The sequence below is a fragment of the Lissotriton vulgaris genome, chromosome 2_1 (assembly GCF_964263255.1).
Source record: "Lissotriton vulgaris chromosome 2_1, aLisVul1.2, whole genome shotgun sequence".
In the NCBI taxonomy this organism is placed as follows: domain Eukaryota; kingdom Metazoa; phylum Chordata; class Amphibia; order Caudata; family Salamandridae; genus Lissotriton; species Lissotriton vulgaris.
This window is the reverse complement of record NC_141687.1, coordinates 1,791,029,819-1,791,050,618: the sequence shown is the minus strand read 5'-3', so window position 1 is coordinate 1,791,050,618 and position 20,800 is coordinate 1,791,029,819. Positions and strand designations below refer to the sequence as shown.

Below are 20,800 nucleotides of genomic sequence, written 5' to 3'. Positions count from 1 at the left end.
TCAATCTCTGATGTAAACTGAATCCTACTATTGAAACTTTTCAATTCTAGAATGCATTTTTCCAATGTCAGTCTGGGGCCTTGCCAGACGACAAGAATATCATTAATGTATCTCAAAAATATTTTTTCATGTTTCTGCCACTCTGGATGGTGCAATATGTGTTGGTTTTCAAAATACGCCATATACGTATTCGCATATGCGGGTGCCCCCGAAAACCCATAGAGGTTCCAGTTCTCTGAATGTAAAAATCCTCTTGCCAGCAAAAGTAGCTGTGGTAAAGAGCATAATGTAAAAGTTCAAGTAGGAACACACTTTTCTCTTCCTCAAAGTTAGATTGTAGTAGTCTCCATTCTGTAGCTTCTAGCCCTTCCCCGTGAGCTATGGAAGTGTATAATGCCACGGCATCGATCGTGCATAAAAGAATGTCTTCATGGAATGTGTCTTTGATGTTTTCAAGTTTTTCTAAACAGTCGGGTGTGTCCCTTACACAGGTTGACCATGCTTGTACGAGTGGCTGAAGATGATAATCAAGATAATAGCCTAAATTCTCGTGGATAGATCCGCAACCCGCTACAATGGGGCGAAAAGGTGGATTATCTCTGTCTTTGTGCACTTTAGGCAACATATATATCGAAGGAATCTTAGGGTATTGGTTAAACAGAAACTGTCGTGTTTTGATGTCAATGACTCCCGTTTCCACACCCTTATCAAGAATTGCAATGAGAATCTGTTGAAATTCAGGAGTAGGGTCCTTAGTCAGATGTATGTAGGTGTCTTCATTCTGAACGTGTAAATTTACACTGCAATGGTAAAATTCAGTGTCAAGAATTACTATTGCTCCTCCGTTGTCTGCTGGAAGAAAAGTAATTGAAGGGTCCTGTTTGAGTTTGTTAAGAGTTCTCCATTCATAGCTGGAAAACTTAGAGTGGAGTGGTTTCTTGTATTTGACTTGTTCCAGGTCTTTTTTAACAAGTGTCTCAAAATTATCCAATGTTTTGTGGGATATCGGCGAGATGAATTTGCTCTTAGGTTTAAATTGTCTTTCAGAAAGAGAATCCATGTCTGTGGTCTCTTCATTAGCAAAAAACCAACGTAATCTCAACTTTCTCATAAATTTGAATAGGGACACTTCAGTCTCCAACTCATTTGAAACGTACGTATGAAAGATAAGCCTTTGTTCAATATATTAAGCTCTGTATGATTCATAGTCTTCAGTGAAATGTTGATGATCAAAGAATCTGCTGAGTCTATTTGTTCTTCACTACCTTCTCGGTCTGCCTGTGTCCACTGTTGCAGTCTTTTTTGTTTTGTCCCCTCCGTGCGGGTCCTCCGTTGCCTGCTGTGGATTTGTCGGGAGGTTGTTTGTCTCCCTGGCCTGCCTCTAAAAAAGGCTGTCCTGCTGTTGAACTTGCGGCTGTTTCATCTCTTGCTTTTCCTCCAGTCTGTGACATTGATGCTGCGCTTGGTCTTTGCATCAGTAAATCTTGATCCGTGACAACGCTTTCTTCCGATGAAGCAGTACCTGGTTTCTTAAAGGCTCTTCTCTGGGCATAGTTCTCCGCCCACGTATACACTTCATCCAGCTTGTAATCTATCGTATCCCTCTTGAATTTACGTGTTTTGCGTTCGTGCACTTCTCTTGCATGTATATCCAGAGTCTTGTTAATGTCCTCTAAAATCTTGGTCCACTCGTCTTGTTCTGTTTTGTTGGATAATTCATCCTTAAGTTTATCTATGTCCAGGATTAATTCCCTCAAGACACTTGATAGTTCCTCAATCAAGAATAAAATTAAATCCAACGAGCACTTGTTTAAAATCGCGTACCAACGCGACATGAAGGCTTTATCAAACTTAAATAGCATAGGGCGAAGGGCGATACGTAGTCCTCGGGGAATCCTCTTGACCTTATGGTATTCAATGAGCGTGGTAGCGTGTAACCGCTGATTGATTTCCTTTTTCATAAGATATTCCAATTGTCGTAATTGATTTGCTGTAGACCCAGTAGTTGAACCGAACTCTCTGATCCCTTTAACTAAAGCATAAATAGTGTCCGCTTCCTCATTGGAGTATGCTTTAGTAGCTGCCTGATTAGTGGTAATGCTTGAGATGTCTTGCCACATCTTTATAGGGTGCTAAATCCACTGGGTGGTACCCAGAGGTAAGAAACGTGAAGAAAGGGTGGATCTGCACACCTTTTGTAATCCGAGTTATTCTTTTTTTTTTTTTTTTTTTATGTATTTTATTTTTTCCACACTTTGCACATTGTACAATTAAACATTACATATCAATCATATTTTAATGAAAACAAAGAAAATAAATCATTCTATTATATATATACAGTACATCTTTTAGCTCTACATTACAATAAGAATCTTAATCTTAATGCAAACCCATATTCTCTTTCCATCTAGATATAGGTTCCCATATTCTCAATCCTCTCATTTTACCCCTTACCCCTTTCCGAGCATATATAGATTTTTCCAGATTATAAGCCGCTAGTAAATTAGCCAGCCAATTTTGCATGGCAGGTGGATTTTTATCGAGCCATGCTCTGGCTATAGTCAGTCTGTATACTGCAGCGGCCACAAAGATAAATTCTCTCTGCGCATTTCCCCAATCTGGGCCAATCCGGGCCTATCCCCAACAACAACAATGAGGGGGTGAGGTTTATTTGAATATCCAATGATCCATTTAAGAAACGTTCTATACTTCCGATCAAGGTATGCAGTTGGGGGCAGGTAGCAAAAATATGGACAATATCTGCCTCCAGGAAATTGCACCTCGGACAGGTGATACCAGTAGTGCATCCCCATTTAGCTATTCTCGCTGGGGTAAAATATAATAAGTACAGAGTTTTGTAGTGCTGGGATTGAAGGGGAGCAGAACACAATACCATACGCGCCAGTTCAAGTGACTCGGAATGCTCAATTTATCTACCCATTTGTTACAGTACTTTTCCATATCATCTGCTTTCTCTTTCACCAAACATGCATACAAACTCCTAATTGTACAGTCTGCAGAGACCTGTATTTTCTCCATAATTTCGTTTCTTTGATACCCTGCGGATCCTCCTTGTTTATTACTCAAAAAGCTCCTGACCTGCAGGTATTTAAAAAACGACCTCCTATCAATACCATATTTCACAGTAAGGTCTGCAAACTGTACTATCTCTTCCGTGTCCCTCAAATCCCCGATCTGTACTATTCCTCGCTCAGCCCACCTAGCCATTGTACCGTCAGCGAAGACTGCCGCAGGGAATGACCTATTCTTATATAGCCTGGTATACCTATTAAATCTTCCAAGACCTGCCTTTTTTTAAAAAGCATTCCAGATTCTAACTGCTGCGTTAAGTGTTTTAAATCTGGCCCTCTTGTAGTACCCATAATCCGTGCAGTTTAGGAAACAGTTTTCTGCTTCCTCTCCTAAAACAGCCGCGTAGACTTCTGTAGACATGGTTGTCACTTTTTGCTCATTACCACCCCCCCCTATTAACCCCTGCATATATTGTATGGCAGCCGCAAAATAGTACATTCTAAAATCAGGTACCCCCCTCTCTCTCTCTGTAAAGCCATAAATCTGTAAGCCCTTCTGGTCTTACCCTGCGCCCAGATGAATCTATTCAAAATAATCTCTAATGAATTGAACCATTTAGTTTAAAAAAAGTGGGATAGCTCTAAATAAGTAAAGAAACTTGGGGAGGATTAACATCTTAATAACATTAGTAGTACCTACCAAGGATAAATGCAGGTTGTTTAGTCTTTCCAAATCAGATTTTACCCTTGATATTAGGGGGGCAATATTGTTACTTATTCACTCACATAGTTTAATTGCACTAGAATTCACCTGGGGCATGCTGGTTTATGGTGATTATGCTTTTTTGAACATACGTTGGGTATAAGTATCACCAAGCACAGGTACATAGCACTTTCTGCTATTTACAGTGGGCACCTTGGTATTATGGAGAATGCAAACCTTGAGTCTGATTTATGTTAGTGATTGTAAACCAACAACATAGATTTTTCTAATTCTCTTAACTTATGAATTTTGTTGTAGACACGAGAACCGCACTGCCTTTAAGAACTGCAACAGTATTATGTTATTACAACCCCTGGCGAAGGGTTCAGTGTGAACCCGAAATGCATTGGGTTTTCTGTTTAACTTGCTTATGATTTACAATGTTTATCACTTTAATGAAATGTTACAACACATGTATAATTTTGTGTTTGATGGATACATGAGATAGAGATAATTCTAATTTTTTTCATTGTATATGAAATCTTGATGCTTCTATTTTGAAAACGAAAAAATTCCAGACTAATAAAAACAAACATATACAAATTATCAATTATTAGTTCTTAGGCTTATTGCCAGATAGTTGTGCAGGACACAGTCCATAGTTACCTGGGGTCTCCTTTGACACATTATACTTAGGGGGGTGGTACCCTCCCCCAGTGTTCATGCACGCTCACACACGGATAAGTTTATCACAACCTCTTTACATTGAATAACTCGGATTACAAAAGGTGTGCAGATCCACCCTTTCTTCACGTTTCTTACCTCTGGGTACCACCCAGTGGATTTAGCACCCTATAAAGATGTGGCAAGACATCTCAAGCATTACCACTAATCAGGCAGCTACTAAAGCATACTCCAATGAGGAAGCGGACACTATTTATGCTTTAGTTAAAGGGATCGGAGAGTTCGGTTCAACTACAGGGTCTACAGCAAATCAATTACGACAATTGGAATTTGGAATATCTTATGAAAAAGGAAATCAATCAGCGTTTACACGCTACCACGCTCATTTAATACCATAAGGTCAAGAGGATTCCCCGAGGACTACGTATCGCCCTTCGCCCTATGCTATTTAAGTTTGATAAAGCCTTCATGTCGCGTTGGTACGCGATTTTAAACAAGTGCTCGTTGGATTAATTTTATTCTTGATTGAGGAACTATCAAGTGTCTTGAGGGAATTAACCCTGGACATAGATAAACTTAAGGATGAATTATCCAACAAAACAGAACAAGACGAGTGGACCAAGATTTTAGAGGACATTAACAAGACTCTGGATATACATGCAAGAGAAGTGCACGAACGCAAAACACGTAAATTCAAGAGGGATACGATAGATTACAAGCTGGATGAAGTGTATACGTGGGCGGAGAACTATGCCCAGAGAAGAACATTTAAGAAACCAGGTACTGCTTCATCGGAAGAAAGCGATTTACTGATGCAAAGACCAAGCGCAGCATCAATGTCACAGACTGGAGGAAAAGCAAGAGATGAAACAGCCGCAAGTTCAACAGCAGGACAGCCTTTTTTAGAGGCAGGCCAGGGAGACAAAGAACCTCCCGACAAATCCACAGCAGGCAACGGAGGACCCGCAGGGGACAAAACAAAAAAGACTGCAACAGTGGACACAGGCAGACCGAGAAGGGAAGTGAAGAACAAATAGACTCAGCAGATTCTTTGATCATCAACATTTCACAGAAGACTATGAATCATACAGAGCTTAATATATTGAACAAAGGCTTATCTTTCATACCTACGTACGTTTCAAATGAGTTGGAGACTGAAGTGTCCCTATTCAAATTTATGAGAAAGTTGAGATTACATTGGTTTTTTGCTAATGAAGAGACCACAGACATGGATTCTCTTTCTGAAAGACAATTTAAACCTAAGAGCAAATTCATCTCACCGATATCCCACAAAACATTGGATCATTTTGAGACACTTGTTAAAAAAGACCCGGAACAAGTCAAATACAAGAAACCACTCCACTCTAGTTTTTCCAGCTATGAATGGAGAACTTTTAACAAACTCAAACAGGACCCTTCAATTACTTTTCTTCCAGCAGACAAAGGAGGAGCAATAGTAATTCTTGACACTGAATTTTACCATCGCAGTGTAAATTTACACGTTCAGAATGAAGACACCTACATACATCTGACTAAGGACCCTACTGCTGAATTTCAACAGATTCTCATTGCAATTCTTGATAAGGGTGTGGAAACTGGAGTCATTGACATCAAAACACGACAGTTTCTGTTTAACCAATACCCTAAGATTCCTTCGATATATATGTTGCCTAAAGTGCACAAAGTCAGAGATAATCCACCTTTTAGCACCATTGTAGCGGGTTGCGGATCTATCCACGAGAATTTAGGCTATTATCTTGATTATCATCTTCAGCCACTCGTACAAGCATGGTCAACCTATGTAAGGGACACAACAGACTGTTTAGAAAAACTGGAAAACATCAAAGACACATTCCATGAAGACATTCTTTTATGCACGATCGAAGTCGTGGCATTATACACTTCCATAGCTCACGGGGAAGGGCTAGAAGCTACAGAATGGAGACTACTACAATCTAACTTTGAGGAAGAGAAAAGTGTGTTCCTACTTGAACTTTTACATTATGCTCTTTACCACAGCTACTTTTGCTGGCAAGAGGATTTTTACATTCAGAGAACAGGAACCTCTATGGGTTTTCCGGGGGCACCCGCATATGCGAATACGTATATGGCGTATTTTGAAAACCAACACATATTGCACCATCCAGAGTGGCAGAAACATGCAAAAATAGTTTTGAGATACATTGATGATATTCTTGTCGTCTGGCAAGGCCCCAGACTGACATTGGAAAAGTGCATTCTAGAATTGAACACTTTCAATAGTAGGATTCAGTTTACATCAGAGATTGACGCCCAAAGAATACATTTTTTGGACATTGAAATCTTAAAAACAACAAAAGGACTGGAAACCAAGGTTTACCACAAGCCGACTGATGTGAACAGTGCATTACATTTCTCCAGTGGTCACCCTTGGTCACTGAAACAGCACCTACCTTTGTCACAATTGATGCACATAAAGAGAATAACCTCTGATGAGAACACGTGTGAAATACAGATGGAAGAACAGATAAACAAATACAGGAAGAGAGGTTACCCGGATCACACATTAAAAGAAGCCAAAAACAGTGTGGACAGAAAAAACAGAAAGGATCTTCTCAAAAAACAGTTAAAAAGTTCAGACAAGAGAGAGGTTTTTGTGGTAAAACACTCATCTCAGGCTCCAAAAATTAAAGCCATCATACGGAAGCGATGGGAACTTATTGTGAATGAACCGGATTTGAACAAGATCTTTACCCAACCTCTATTATTTGCACACACAAGTGCACAAAATTTGCAAGAGTTACTGAAGAAACCCAAGAACACTTTGAAAACTTCACAATACAAGGGCATGCGCAAATGCTACAATTGCGGACAATGTGGAAATGTTATCGTCAGCAAAGAATTCCAACACCCTAAAACTGGAAAACCTTTACCTTTAAAACACACATCAGATTGCACTACTGAGAACGTTATCTATGCAATAAAATGCCCATGTGGACTAGTTTATGTGGGAAGGACCAGCAGGAGAATGAAAACAAGAATAGTTGAACACAAGAGCCGCATTAGGAACAAGAATATGAACTCCTCTCTGGCAGCACACTGGGTTAACAGTGCCCATACCATTCCGCAATTAAGATTCACTATCTTAGAGCACATCACACCACTTGCAGGAACAGACATACACACCACTTTAGCCCGAAAAGAGACAGAATGGATTAAAAAGCTAGGTACGATAATCCCGGGGGGTCTTAATGACCATTACGAATTACTGTGCTTTTTGTAATTAACTATCACATATAGAATGGAAGGGGTATATTGCATTCTTGATAATACGTGGGCACAGCTGTAACACATTAGGATACCACAGTAGTTTATCCTCGCTTTCTTTTCATTTCCACCTTTTATGATGATTTTAAGTTTCTTGATTATCATTTCTAGCATAATAGTATCACTGACATTGAACATGAGTATCGATATGAAATGTGAGCGCCATTTTGGAACAGGAGATTTGGCCCGTTCAGTTATTTTTCTATGTTTAGTAAGCACGTCTTCGACGTTACTTCTTGGATGGTTTGCTCTCCGTTCGGGAGGCTATGTGAGCTTACGTCTGGAGGAGATCGATTTGGGTTATTTGGAGTAGCTTTTCAGGGTAAGCAGTATTTGGCTACAACTTGTTTGAAGCACAGTTCCGTGATAATTATCATTTTGTGACTGGCGATGACTAAAGTCAGGCATTTGTTTTTAGGTGGAGGCATTGATACGGCCGTGGGGGATTCCTTCTAATATACACTCTAGCCGCATTGACACTACCGTTAGGAGGTAAGAGGGAGACGCATGTCCCCATGTTTAAATTTGGACATTTCTGTGTTACTGAGGGTAGAGTTCAGGGATTTAAACACTGCATTCTCATTTCCACACAGCCTACTGGATTTACGGCATTCACCTTGTTTCATTGGAATACTCTGGAACAATAGCTTGGCTTTCAGAAGGGGTAGGTTGATTTATGTATTCACTTGCCAGATCATGAGACACAGACAAGGCCCGTGAGGAGTGACGATGTTTTTATTTTATTCTTTATTGCATTTACTTTGATAGACATGGAGGAAACATTGCGTCTTTTTGTATAGTCCAGACGAGACAGACTGTGTGTAACCGAAGAGGTATTTACAGATAGGGATTGCTTTTTGATGGATTTTTTACTTATTCACTCACATAGTTTAATTGCACTAGAATTCACCTGGGGCATGCTGGTTTATGGTGATTATGCTTTTTTGAACATACGTTGGGTGTTAGTATCACCAAGCACAGGTACATAGGACTTTCTGCTATTTACAGTGGGCACCTTGGTATTATGGAGAATGCAAACCTTGAGTCTGATTTATGTTAGTGATTGTAAACCATCAACATTAATTCTCTTAACTTATGAATTTTGTTGTAGACACGAGAATCGCACTCCCTTCAAGAACTGCAACAGTATTATGTTATTACAACCCCTGATGAAGGGTTCAGTGTGAACCCGAAATGCATTGGGTTTTCTGTTTAACTTGCTTATGATTTACAATGTTTATCACTTTAATGAAATGTTACAACACATGTATAATTTTGTGTTTGATGGATACATGAGATAGAGATAATTCTCATTTTTTTTATTGTATATGAAATCTTGATGCTTCTATTTTGAAAACGAAAAAATTCCAGACTAATAAAAACAAACATATACAAATTATCAATTATTAGTTCTTAGGCTTATTGCCAGATAGTTGTGCAGGACACAGTCCCTAGTTACCTGGGGTCTCCTTTTAAACATTATACTTAGGAGGGGTGGTACCCTCCCCCAGTGTTCTTGCACGCTCACACACGGATAAGTTTATCACAACCTCTTTACATTGAATAACTCGGATTACAAAAGGTGTGCAGATCCACCCTTTCTTCAAATTTTTTAAAGTGGCATTTTCAGAATTGTGACTTTGCCTTTACCATTAAAGAGGATTTTAAATTACAATTCTCTTGAAACCAAACATATTATTTGTACCTTTTCCCCAAAAACCTTTATCATTTATTAAATTTAGTAACGTAACCCAATGTTATCCTATGCGAGAGGTAGACCATGCAGTAGTGAAAAACGAATTTCACCGTTTTTCAATACCAGGACATGTAAAACTTTAAAGTTCATGTCACACTTTTTAAATACACTGCACCTGCTGTAGGGGCTTTCTTTGGTTATATTAGGGGTTTCTTATATGTATTAAAAAGAAGATTTATGCCTTGCAAAAGGGTTATATTGCCATATTGAATTGGCAGTTTAAAACTACACACAGACTGCGCTGGCAGGCCTGAAAAATGTTTTGAAGGGCTACGTAAGTGGATGGCACAATAAGAGATGCAGGCCCACTAGTAGCATTTAATTTGCAGGCAATGGGTACATGCAGAACTACTCAACTCTGGACTTTTAAATAAATTAAATGTGCCAATTGGGTGTAAGCCAAATGTACCATGTTTAGGGGAGAGAGCAGAAGCACTTTAGCATTGGTTAACTGCAGTCTTATGGCCACCAAAAACGAATTTCATTAAACAGGAGGGGAGTAGGAAAAATATTTGAGGGAAGAACCCTCCTAACTCTGACATGTCTAACAAGAGACATTACTGTGAGTTCCTTTCCCTTCCGTATATATTGCAGCTTACATGAGTGCCCCATCTGTTGTTGGTTGTGCTGGTTTCTTAGGAAGTCTGCAGCCAGCTGGAAGTTCCTACATTTCCTCAAAGTTACCACCAACAGGTCTTTGGTAGACCTGACGTGTCTAATCTAATTGGAGGAGCATGGAGGTGAGAAACAGATCCATCACATATTCCCACATGCTTTCTCCCCCATACCCTTTGGCACATCTCTGCACTGAGAGGGATTTTGAAGGTGCTTCTACTCACTTAGCAACTAAATATTATATTCCCCCCGAGTCTTCTGACTTGTCATCAGCCATACCTTAACGATCATCTACCTACCTTCAAGATCATCCACCTACCTTCAAGTTCTGCCACTTCCCCAGGAGGTTCTTGTGTCCATGAGATCCGACCTGATCAAGCCCACTAGGTCATAACTTGATACATAAATTTAACTAAGTGGCTGTGTGTGACATGGCCATACTGTACTATGCTGTGTGCTCTCATCAGCCCAGCCGAGTGTATTGTCCAATTCCTTAAGTAAATTATTTTGCTCTAGGGTTGGCCCACATTCTTTTACTGAGGGGTCCCTTCTGGCTCTGTCACCTACCATGACAGATGTACAAGTGCCTCCACCTGCAGGCTCAGATACTGCTGCCTTTACACTCGCCAATCTCTTTGCCACTATGCATTGACTGCTGACGCCAACCTAGTTGTGCACTGTATTCCTGCAGGTTTATGACCTACAGTCCACTTCACTGATCAATGGGATTTCACTCATGTGTCGGGGTCAGCGATACTCCCCCAAGCTTCTGTTGTAGGGCCAGAGTGTCCCAGCACCTGAATGCCGGCTTAGAAGCTCTTTGCTGCTCTTCCAACTCACCCCAGTGCCTCTTCCCACCATATGCTGCTCAGCAGAATTTGGGCCTCTGTAGCTCTGCTGCTTGTGTGGGATTGTGAATTTAGGACTCTGACTGTGTTCGCCGTGGCGTTTCTGGACTTCTTCCTACTGTGTCCCTGGTTCTTTTCGCAAAATGCTAATCAGATTTCAAACCCTGTAGCTATTCCTGGGCTAGTTTCAGCCACAGTGGGATCGATGTGGTGCATCGAAGCACACACTACAACAGCAAGAGTGAGGAGTGCTAAAATTATTTACAGATCACTAGACTCACAGGGGACATTTAGATGCATGAAATAGCATTCCTCAAGACTGTAGATGGCCAGCCTCTACAATGCTCATTGGTGATGACAATAGAACAATTCCAACTAAAAAACATGCACACTTGTACGTTTTGTTGCATTGAACAGTATTATGATTTCTGTTTTTGCAATTGGACATGATCCTACATAACGATAATGAAAACAATATGGAAATAATATAGCGGGGTCCAAATTAAATGTGATTATATAATTCAAAAGGTTTGTAGACACAGGCATCTGAAACAATCCGGACGCTTTACTGAACGAACTTTATGAATGATGATCGACTGAGGAGCTAAGGTTGCATACGCACCCCCAGCGGCTCTTAATCTACGAACCCATATACAATAAACAAGCTTGCATACAGGCTATACCTTTGAGCAGTTAATACATTAACATCCTTCGTCCCCAGTGCACGTCTTGAGGGGTTGGAGCTAAGTTCCTAAACTTTTAAAGGGTGTTTGAAACTAATGTCTCCCTACCCCATTGGCTCTTCTTTCTGTGCACATTAAGACAGTAAGGGATGTTATTAATATTATTAAAGTACTGATATATTATTACCATGCTATCGCGATATGTGGAATACTTGCTGTGTGAAGAAGGTACTCCTCACTCACAAAAGTTGGCATGTGTATTCACGCCCACATCCTCCTCCCCCTCCCCAAACACCCACACACAGTATCACCATTTAAGTAGTCCCAGTCAGGCTAAAATTCCAGTCTTTTTCTGAACTCAGGATGCAAGAATGATGTCTAAATTGTGTGTGATTATTTGAATTGAATCCTCGGCTTCAAAAGAGAGAAAAGGAGCTCAATATTTGCCTGTTATGTGTGGAGAAAACGAGGGAGTTATTGTTTATAATTATACGCTTTTGTGACAAAAAAGAAAAGTTTTTTATCATGGCTCTTCACTTCGTTTACACATCTGCACTAGCAACCTGAGAAACAAGCATTGGCATAGCCAATAGGTCTCGCTTTCGGAACTTATAAGTATTTAGTTACATTAACTGTTGCACGGTTAAACACTTATAAGGTCCCAAAGGCAAGACCTATTGGCTATGCTAATGCTTGTTTTATACTTTCGACACGTTTCAACCACTTCATTTGGGCCGCATCTGGACAAGGGTATAAGGAAAAACATAAAGCATAATAAAGAAAATCAAAACCACAGGTATCTCCAATTCAATTCCAGTTACCTACGTTCATACTCTAAAATGTGCTGATCACCCAGACATGCAAAAGTGCCCATATAGCCTAAACTCAAAAGAAATAGTCACAACTTATTGTGAAGTAAAATTTCTATTAAAACGACCAGAATGCAGCATAACTGCAAAAAACCTACCGATCGGACTAATCATCCATGAAAAATCACAATAAACCCAGTTTCCATGCCATCATCATGTTACAGTGTTAGAAAAGTGAATACAATTATTCAAGTTCCGTCACCCACCTTAGTGAGTGTGACCCTGCGGGCCTCAAACTTCATGGGCACCGCCTGTCTCAGGCATAAAAAAAATCTTTTCACAGAACTCACTTGTGAAGCCTCACCCAGAAGGCTTGTGTGTGCCTGTATCACGGTGTCAACATTCACTGTGTAGTACAAAGAAAGCGGTCCTCAATATTACTTGGACCCACACGCTAAAGGTGAGACAGAGCAACAAACCATCAATCTCAATCGAAAACCATTCTCAACTGAACGGCATATAGGTGGATAAATACTCTATCTGACGTACCTTACAACTTCAAAGAGAGCACTCGATCCTATTAAAGCATCCATACGAGTGTTCCTAAATGAGTCTTAATCATTAGTGAACCAGAAAGTCTTTACATCACCCTGTGGCGACATAAACATATATGTGCCTGCTCAGTCTACTAATGCCAATTACACTATCGGGATATTCTAAGTACCCTTCTGCAGAGTAAAATCACTTACCCCAAATGCAGTCCTCCACGGGCACTGATATGTTCCTCCTCTATTACGGGAAAACACCTTCGTGGGACCGGCGTTATGCCTATGTTTAAATATAGCCTCCCTCTGACGCTAACCAATCATGTGATCTAAACATAAGTGCAATGAAGGAAATACTCCATGTACCTAAAGCGGCCTACCGCTCGGGGTCCTCCCAAACGGGTCAACAAGGAATCTTATAATTACTAAAAACCACACAAAAGCAATAATGAAATATAAAGAAACTGCAATATTATAGCAAAATGACATCCAAAAAGTGACACTCTACCCCGATTTTGTGTGAGTGCAATAACCACAAGCACACACGGCAGCAGGGGGAGGGGAGTGAGGAGGGGGCCTGCATGATTCCCTTGCGGGAGAGAGCAGCAAGGCGCAATAATTGCTAACATATGGCGCCGCTGCTTGCTCTCGCAAGGGAATCACCAAACGTGCATGTGTTGCCATTCAAAGCAATGCAACGCATGCACGTTTTTGCCCCTCAAAGCTGTGCCAATTACTAAAAGTATTTTTCCTTCCAGCGCATGCGCGCTACGTAGGCAAGACCTAAAAAGAACTTGCATGAGATTGCGGCTTTGATGATGGCTGCTCTCATGATACTGACATTTAATTTACTTATGAGTCCAGAGTGAAAATTCGCATGCGTTATAAAACTATGTAAATGATATCAACTGTCATACTTTTAATATAGTTTGTCCAGTCAGCCAAATCAAACTTGTAAAACTCCTCTTCATTTTCAGTAGCATATCTTCTTCCATCTGAAAATAAGAAAAATACATGTTAAATTAAACTAAATGTCAAAGGCAAATATAGCCAGTTGGAAAAACAAATATGGCGAAGGCCCAAATTGAACCAACTTTGCAATAGGGCCAACATTGTGGCAGTCCTACTTTATATTGTAGTTGCTGACTTCATAGCATGCAACGGAGAAAAGAGAAACTGTTCTAATTAATATCACATTAGCATTTTTGCACCCAGTCAAAAAATATGGAAATTCGTTTCTGAAACGATTGTAAAATATATCGCTCTACTTTTACTTGTAAATTATTTTTATGTGCGCAACAAAATTTGAAAAAAAAACGGATACTCTGATAGCTCTAGTATCACTTGTGGATTGGCATTCAGAACTAGCATTGGTAATACTAAAAGACTCAGAGGCCCAGCCAGACCTTATGCTGCTGTGGACAGCACAATATACTTAAGTGTGCATGCTGTCTTATATGTGTATGCAAACACAACAGGTGTATGGCACATATCATGGAGGTCTGTGTTTTACATTCCGGAAGCACAGGTTCTACAAAGGCTGGAGAGGTGAGGATTGCTCACAGGAGATGTGGATTGCTGACATTCCTCAGGGCTGGGTGGGTCACACACATTGGAGGTAGAGGAATGGAGTATCCTCTGTGCACATCAAAGGTCTCTGATTCCAGGAAGAGCTAATGGTCAGTGGAGCCTGGGTTTATTGTCATTCCCCACTGACCAGTGGGACTGATAAGGTTGGCCCTACCAGAGAATCTGATGTAAAAGAAGGCTTAGGGCCTCATTACGACACGGCCAAAGAAGTGCAAGGCCTGTCCTCCCCCCAGATTACGAGTTCAACTCGTGTCTGGTGGGCTTTTCTTTTGCCGTTCCCATAGCGGTGCCCTGAAAAAGGGCACCGCCATGGAAAGGAAAAAAGCAATTCCAGAACGGCATGGACTGTGAAGTCCATGCCATGCTGGAACCTAGGGTCAATGCAAACAGGGGGGCACATGTTGTGCCCCCACTGATTGCATCTCCATGGCAGCGGAGGCATGGGGAACTGTAGGGCCCCCTTTGTTTCCCCACTGCCAGCCTTTTCATGGCGGTTTCACCACCATGAAAAGGCTGGATGTTGGGAAACTGGTAATATGCTTGGCAGACCGCGGTGGTCCTTCCCTGCATATTGTATACCCCTGTCCACTGCGCCACTGCCAGGGAACAGCAGTGCCCCAGCGTAGCAGTGGAGGTCCAATTGTCTACCGCAGGACCGCCACCGCGAGTCTGGTGGTCAAAGACCGCCAGACTCTTAATCAAGCCCCCAGTCTTTCGAAATTTTCTGAGGCATATTTCAGTGGTGGCTTCTGTTGTGGGTCACTCAGAATTAGAGACAGTCCTGCTGTAGTAGACTGTCCCACGAACAAAGGGCAGTTCAGAGGAGGGAGCACTTCAAAGCAGCTGACACCCCCAACACGACTTTTAAAGGCCAGACACTAAATCACAGGTGCGTCTGGATTTGGACTATAAAAGTTGGGGGGATGTGTCCCATACTTTGTTTAACAACAGTTTCGTAAGGAAATGCTTGCGCTCATGAAAGAGCGCCATGGCCCTTCCAGGACTGCTGGCTGCCATTAGGTCGCGTAAGACTGTTTCAGGCTGGTTTGTAATTTGCTTCTTACACAAACTAAGCACTCAAAGCTGCTAACAAACTCTTAAGGCAAAAATGAAATGTTGGGCTGCATGGGGCTAGCGTGGGACACGCCAGGGAGTCGACCCCATTCTAAAATAGGGAATAACCACCCATTGTAGAAGGGACCGAAGGTCTCTAGGATTCCGCCAGGGAGAGTGCTAGCATGCTGACCTTAAGAGTACTATGCGTGTAGTTTGTTGTACATGCTTCGTGTGTGTTCACATTACACACTTAATTTTGCATAAATGGTTGTATTTGACTGGACAATCCAATTGTTGCAACTACTGTTTGTATGGTGTTATGAGTCTATGTTGTATAGCACCTATCTCCCCATGAGTATACTTTTACTGCTCAACCTGTGCTATCACTGAGAGTCAAGTGCTGGACTTGTTAGTAGTACTTAGACCAATTACTCAAGACCCGTAGCAGGTCAGGCCCAGGAAAATCAATAATAAAAGGCCTTAACCCACATGGTTGGGCCCAGTAGCTCCTGCTTGCCCTGATATGTTTGGATGTACCAATAGAAACCACATAAGCAGTCATCCATATACACAGGTACAATGCCCAGGTGCATATAAAGAAACACAAATGTAGGCACATTTGCAGTCAAAGAACACCAAAACTAGCACATGTAGCTAAAAGTGTATCTTGATTTGATACATGAGTGGATTGATAACTACTTGGTTGTATACAAGAAAGAATTAAGCTTAGATGGGTTTGGGTACATACAATAGTGAGCGTGTAGTTTGATGGACGAGTGTGGTTGTAAAGCAGGTTGGATACAAGGCGTTCTCACGAGGAAACACACAGTTAGTCAGGAAATGCAACCTGACGTTTAGCAGCAATTTTAAAATTCTGTCTTGGAACGCTGCAGGACTAAAGAATAATTCTGAAAAAAACGCGTTCCTCTTGTCCTCTGACGCTGCTGTGATTTGTCTACAAGAGACATGGAGCACCGATAATCATGTTGTGGGTAGTGATTACATTATCTTGGAGGGTAAAGCTTCTCCTTCTCCTAGAGGTCACGCAAGAGGGGGCATTGCTTGCTGTCTCTTAAATCGGATCAAATGGTCCTTTTCTCATTTTCTGGATCCCAGCAATTTATTTCAGGCTATAACATTATTCAGCCTGGGCACTATGGAATTTCCCAGCCCGATTGTTCTGATTAATGTGTATATTCCTCCCGATGTATGTTTTAATCCTATCCTAAAGAAAGTTTTCTCCTATGCTAAGAAAGCTAGAGAGGAAATGCTGTCTTCATATATAATCTTGGTAGGAGATTTCAATTGCAAAATTTCTAACTTAAGCTTGTCCCTATTTAGGAATAAATATAGGGAAGAATCTCTGCACATCCCCCAAGCCGTGTTCCCTGCGAACATTAAAACTAACAAAAGAGGGAAAATACTTCTGAAAGAGTTATTTGAGATGGATGGAATTGTGGTGAATGGAAGACTTTCTTCCGATTCGCCGGCGAAATATACACACGATTCATACTAGGGAGGATTTATTTTGGATTATGTATTGGTGGATAATTCCGCCTATATGCTACTAAATGATCTTGTGATCTCAAAAACACCTCTAAGCGACCATTCTTCTCTGGCTGTTTCACTAAAGATTTGTCCTCCTATGTCTGACCGTTGGTCACTAAACAGGGATTTGGTAAGCTTTGGTGGCTCATCGGGGAGATGCTATTGGGATAAAAAGACTCTTAGTGGACTGGACATTATCCTTGATGCTACAATAGCTGATTTGCCGAATTGGGATGGTACTGAAATTGATCGTTTTTTAGATTTATTGCTGAATGTGACCTCTGCAGCAAGACATCCGAAAAGAATCAGGCTTCCAGCCCCACCTCCCAGTTCCATTCGTTTATTAAATAAAGATATAAATAAATTGGTAAGGGCCCAATATTTGAAAATCCTACCTGAAAGATCTCACAAGATAACTCTATTAAAAAGGAGAAGGAAAAGGCTAAAGCTTAGACTGTGTAAGGAGAGGGAAGGCCAAATCTGGATGCAATTGAGAGAGGCAGCTTTTCATGGCCGAGTAAGAACATTTTGGTCTTTAATTGGTAAGGGTTGCGGTGCAAGGTCAAGCCCCTCTCCAATTCCTATTGAGGAACGAATCTGGGTTGAGCATATTAAAAATCTATATGCTAGCAATGGGGAACACTCTCTTCTGGGAAGTTACAACGTGGTGCATTTGGCTCAGGAAGAACCCCCATCGGAAAAGTCCATTGAGTTGGCCATCCGTGAAATGCGTACATCAGGGGCCATGGGTCCAGATGAGTTGCCTATCTCTGTCTTAAAGCAGAGTAGCACAAAGTGGAGTAAAATTTTATTCCCTGTATTTGCTCGCTGCTTTTTGAATAGGGCTGTTCTCCCATCTTGGAAGGGGAGTATTTTGGTTCCCCTTTTCAAGAAGGGTGATCGACTTCTGCCTCAAAATTATCGCCAGATTGCCCTTCTGGATGCCGTTGGAAAGGTTTTTGCCAAATGCCTTTTGAAACTATTATCTGAATGGGTAGATCAGAACAATATTCTCCCCTTTGAACAAACTGGTTTCCGTAAAGGACATGGCACTATGGATAATCTAACAGCTTTACAAGTGATTATGGACAAATACATCAGAGTCCGGGGTGGAAAGGTATATGCTGCCTTCATAGATTTTTCCACAGCATTTGATAAGGTTGACCGCCACCTGCTGTGGAGGAAACTATTGTCTTTAGGCATCCCACTTTACTGTTAGATTTAATTTGAGATCTCCATACGGATACCTGGTGTAGAATATTGTTGGGAGGAGAAAGAGGTTTGTCAGAATCCATTCCCTCGGCCAACGGACTCAAACAGGGCTGCTTGTAGGCACCATTATTGTTCTCCCTTTATGTTCATGATCTCCCTCAAGTTATAACTTTGAGCAGCGGAATTGCTCCTGTATTGGGGGATAAAGCTATTGTGTGTTTAATGTATGCCGATGACATTTTGTTGTTAGATTTGACACCGAAAGGGTTGAACAAGCGTTTACAGGCATTACATATTTTCGCAGAGTCGCACTTTCTTCAGATAAACATCTCCAAAAGTAAAGTTATGTGCATGTCGGGGAAGAAAAAACCTGCTCATGGGAGTTTCGTATGGACATTAGGTGGCCAAAAGTTAGAAATTGTAAATTCATACCTATTTTTGGGGAAAATAATTTGTGGTAATATGAGTGACAAGGCCCATATTGAGAATAATATGCGCAAGGCTCTGACACAGGGCAAGGGTCTAAATGCTCTTTATAAAGCAACAGGAAAACGTCACTTTCCCTACCTGCTAGAAGCTTTTCGAGCAAAAATCCCCGCCTCATTACTGTATGGAACTGAACTTATTGATGTGAGTAATTGGGGTTTTCTCCACATTATTGAAGGTAGACTCTTGCGACAACTATCCTCTGTTAATTCCGCCTGTTCTGTGGCCTCACTTAGGCTTAAGTTCGGCTTAAGAAGTAGCTGGGTCCAAGGACTAGCTGGGATAGTCAGATAGGTTTTCTATCTAGCTAAATGCGAACCCTCCACGTTAAGACATTTCATTCAAAAGGAATTATTGGGTCCTTTAAAAGAACTTTCTCCAATCGTAAAAAACTTTAGAAAGGCGGTCTCTTTGTTGCAATTGGAAGAATCTTCTTTGTTTTTACTTTCTTCTTACCAATTAAAGGCATTATTAAAATCAGCAACGTGGAGGTTAAGCTTTATGTTGGATAGAGACTCTATTGTATCAAAGAAAAGCAGTCTGTCGGTGATTAATTCCTATGTTTTTAAATCCATGCAATACTATGTATCTTGGAATCTTCCACATAGCATTCGGCGTTTTTGGTTCTTGCTTAGACAAGATATGCTACCCTTGAATAATCTTCTATCCAAATGGTATGGTTCTTCCAACATATGTACCTTGTGTAATCATTCGATCCAAGACCTCTCGCATGTTCTGTTTATTTGCCCAGCTTTGTCAAATTCGCGGCGTAAGTGAATAAGACCAATTTGTTTGAAATTAGGTATTTTATCTGCCAATGCATTTTCTGAAGCGATCCTAAGTCCTCCTAATGAAATGTTTTGTTGTAGAATATTTAACTTTTTTAAATGTTTTTTGAATTTATATTAATTCAGGTTGGTTATCTTTACTTTGTAATAACTGAATGATTTTATATATTTGTACTGATTTGCTGTTGTACTTTTTATGTGGACCTCTCATGAGTTCCAAATCATAAAATAAAAAACTTGAACTTGAACTTGCATATGATGATGGATGTGAGGGCATGTGATGGCAGGGGGCTGGGGAGATTGTACATTGGCAATTGATAGATGATGGTGTATGAAGGTCCAATTTGTGTGGGTGTTTCATGCTGTACTTAGGTATTTTAAGGCAGGCGTGGATGAATGAGGATGTTTGCAAAATCCTAGGGTGTGCGTGGTCATCTGTTCTTGATAGTGTGTTGGCAGCTGATAGAGGCTGGTCATCCATTGTTTGCGGGCATATCGTACTATAAGTGGCATCTGATGCAATGTGTATAAGGGTCTCATGGGGTTGTGTGTATTTCTAATAGCGGAAGTGCTGGTATCTGACGGTGAATGTGCGGGCATCTGATGCGAGTATGAGTGGGAATCCTCTGGTGTGTTTGTGTCTGTCCTATGGTAGGCCAATGAGGGTCTCATGGTGACTATGTAGGTGTGTCAGATGATAGTTGTGTATAGGCTTATAGTCTATATGGGTATATGTTGTTGTGTGGTTATGTGTTTGGGTGTTTATGAACAGTGTGGGTGTTATATATGGGTCTGTGGGCATTTGACATCATTTATGGTATCTGAAACAGTTTGCATGTGTATTATGATGTAGCTAGGCACCTGCTATAGTGCATGGGTGTTTGATAGTGTGTGTGTCATTGACTGATAGTGTGGGAGAACCCAGTGTTGTTTGGACATCTGTTTATGTAGTGTGAATGTTTTATGGTAGTTGATTGGGTGTCTCATGGTTCGTGTAAGGGGGCATTTAATCATAGCTTTATTTTGGCTTGTTTTGTGAGGGTGCCAGATGGTGTGTAGAGGGGTTTATAATGGTGGGTGTGTATGTGTCTGATGTGTGATAGTGTGTTTAGGTTTTCAATTTGTGAAAATGTCTGACT

The 20,800-nt window shown here is 40.9% G+C and overlaps 1 protein-coding gene across 1 annotated transcript in view; it reads right to left on the bottom strand.

Annotated features, from left to right (window-relative positions):
- Positions 1-20,800, bottom strand: part of LOC147733280 (spexin prohormone 1-like) — a 123,187-nt gene that overhangs the window by 41,910 nt on the left and 60,477 nt on the right. The window contains exon 3 of the mRNA XM_086958948.1: positions 13,899-13,976. Coding sequence (XP_086815074.1) covers positions 13,899-13,976 — 78 coding nt within the window. The remainder of the gene's footprint in view (positions 1-13,898; positions 13,977-20,800) is intronic.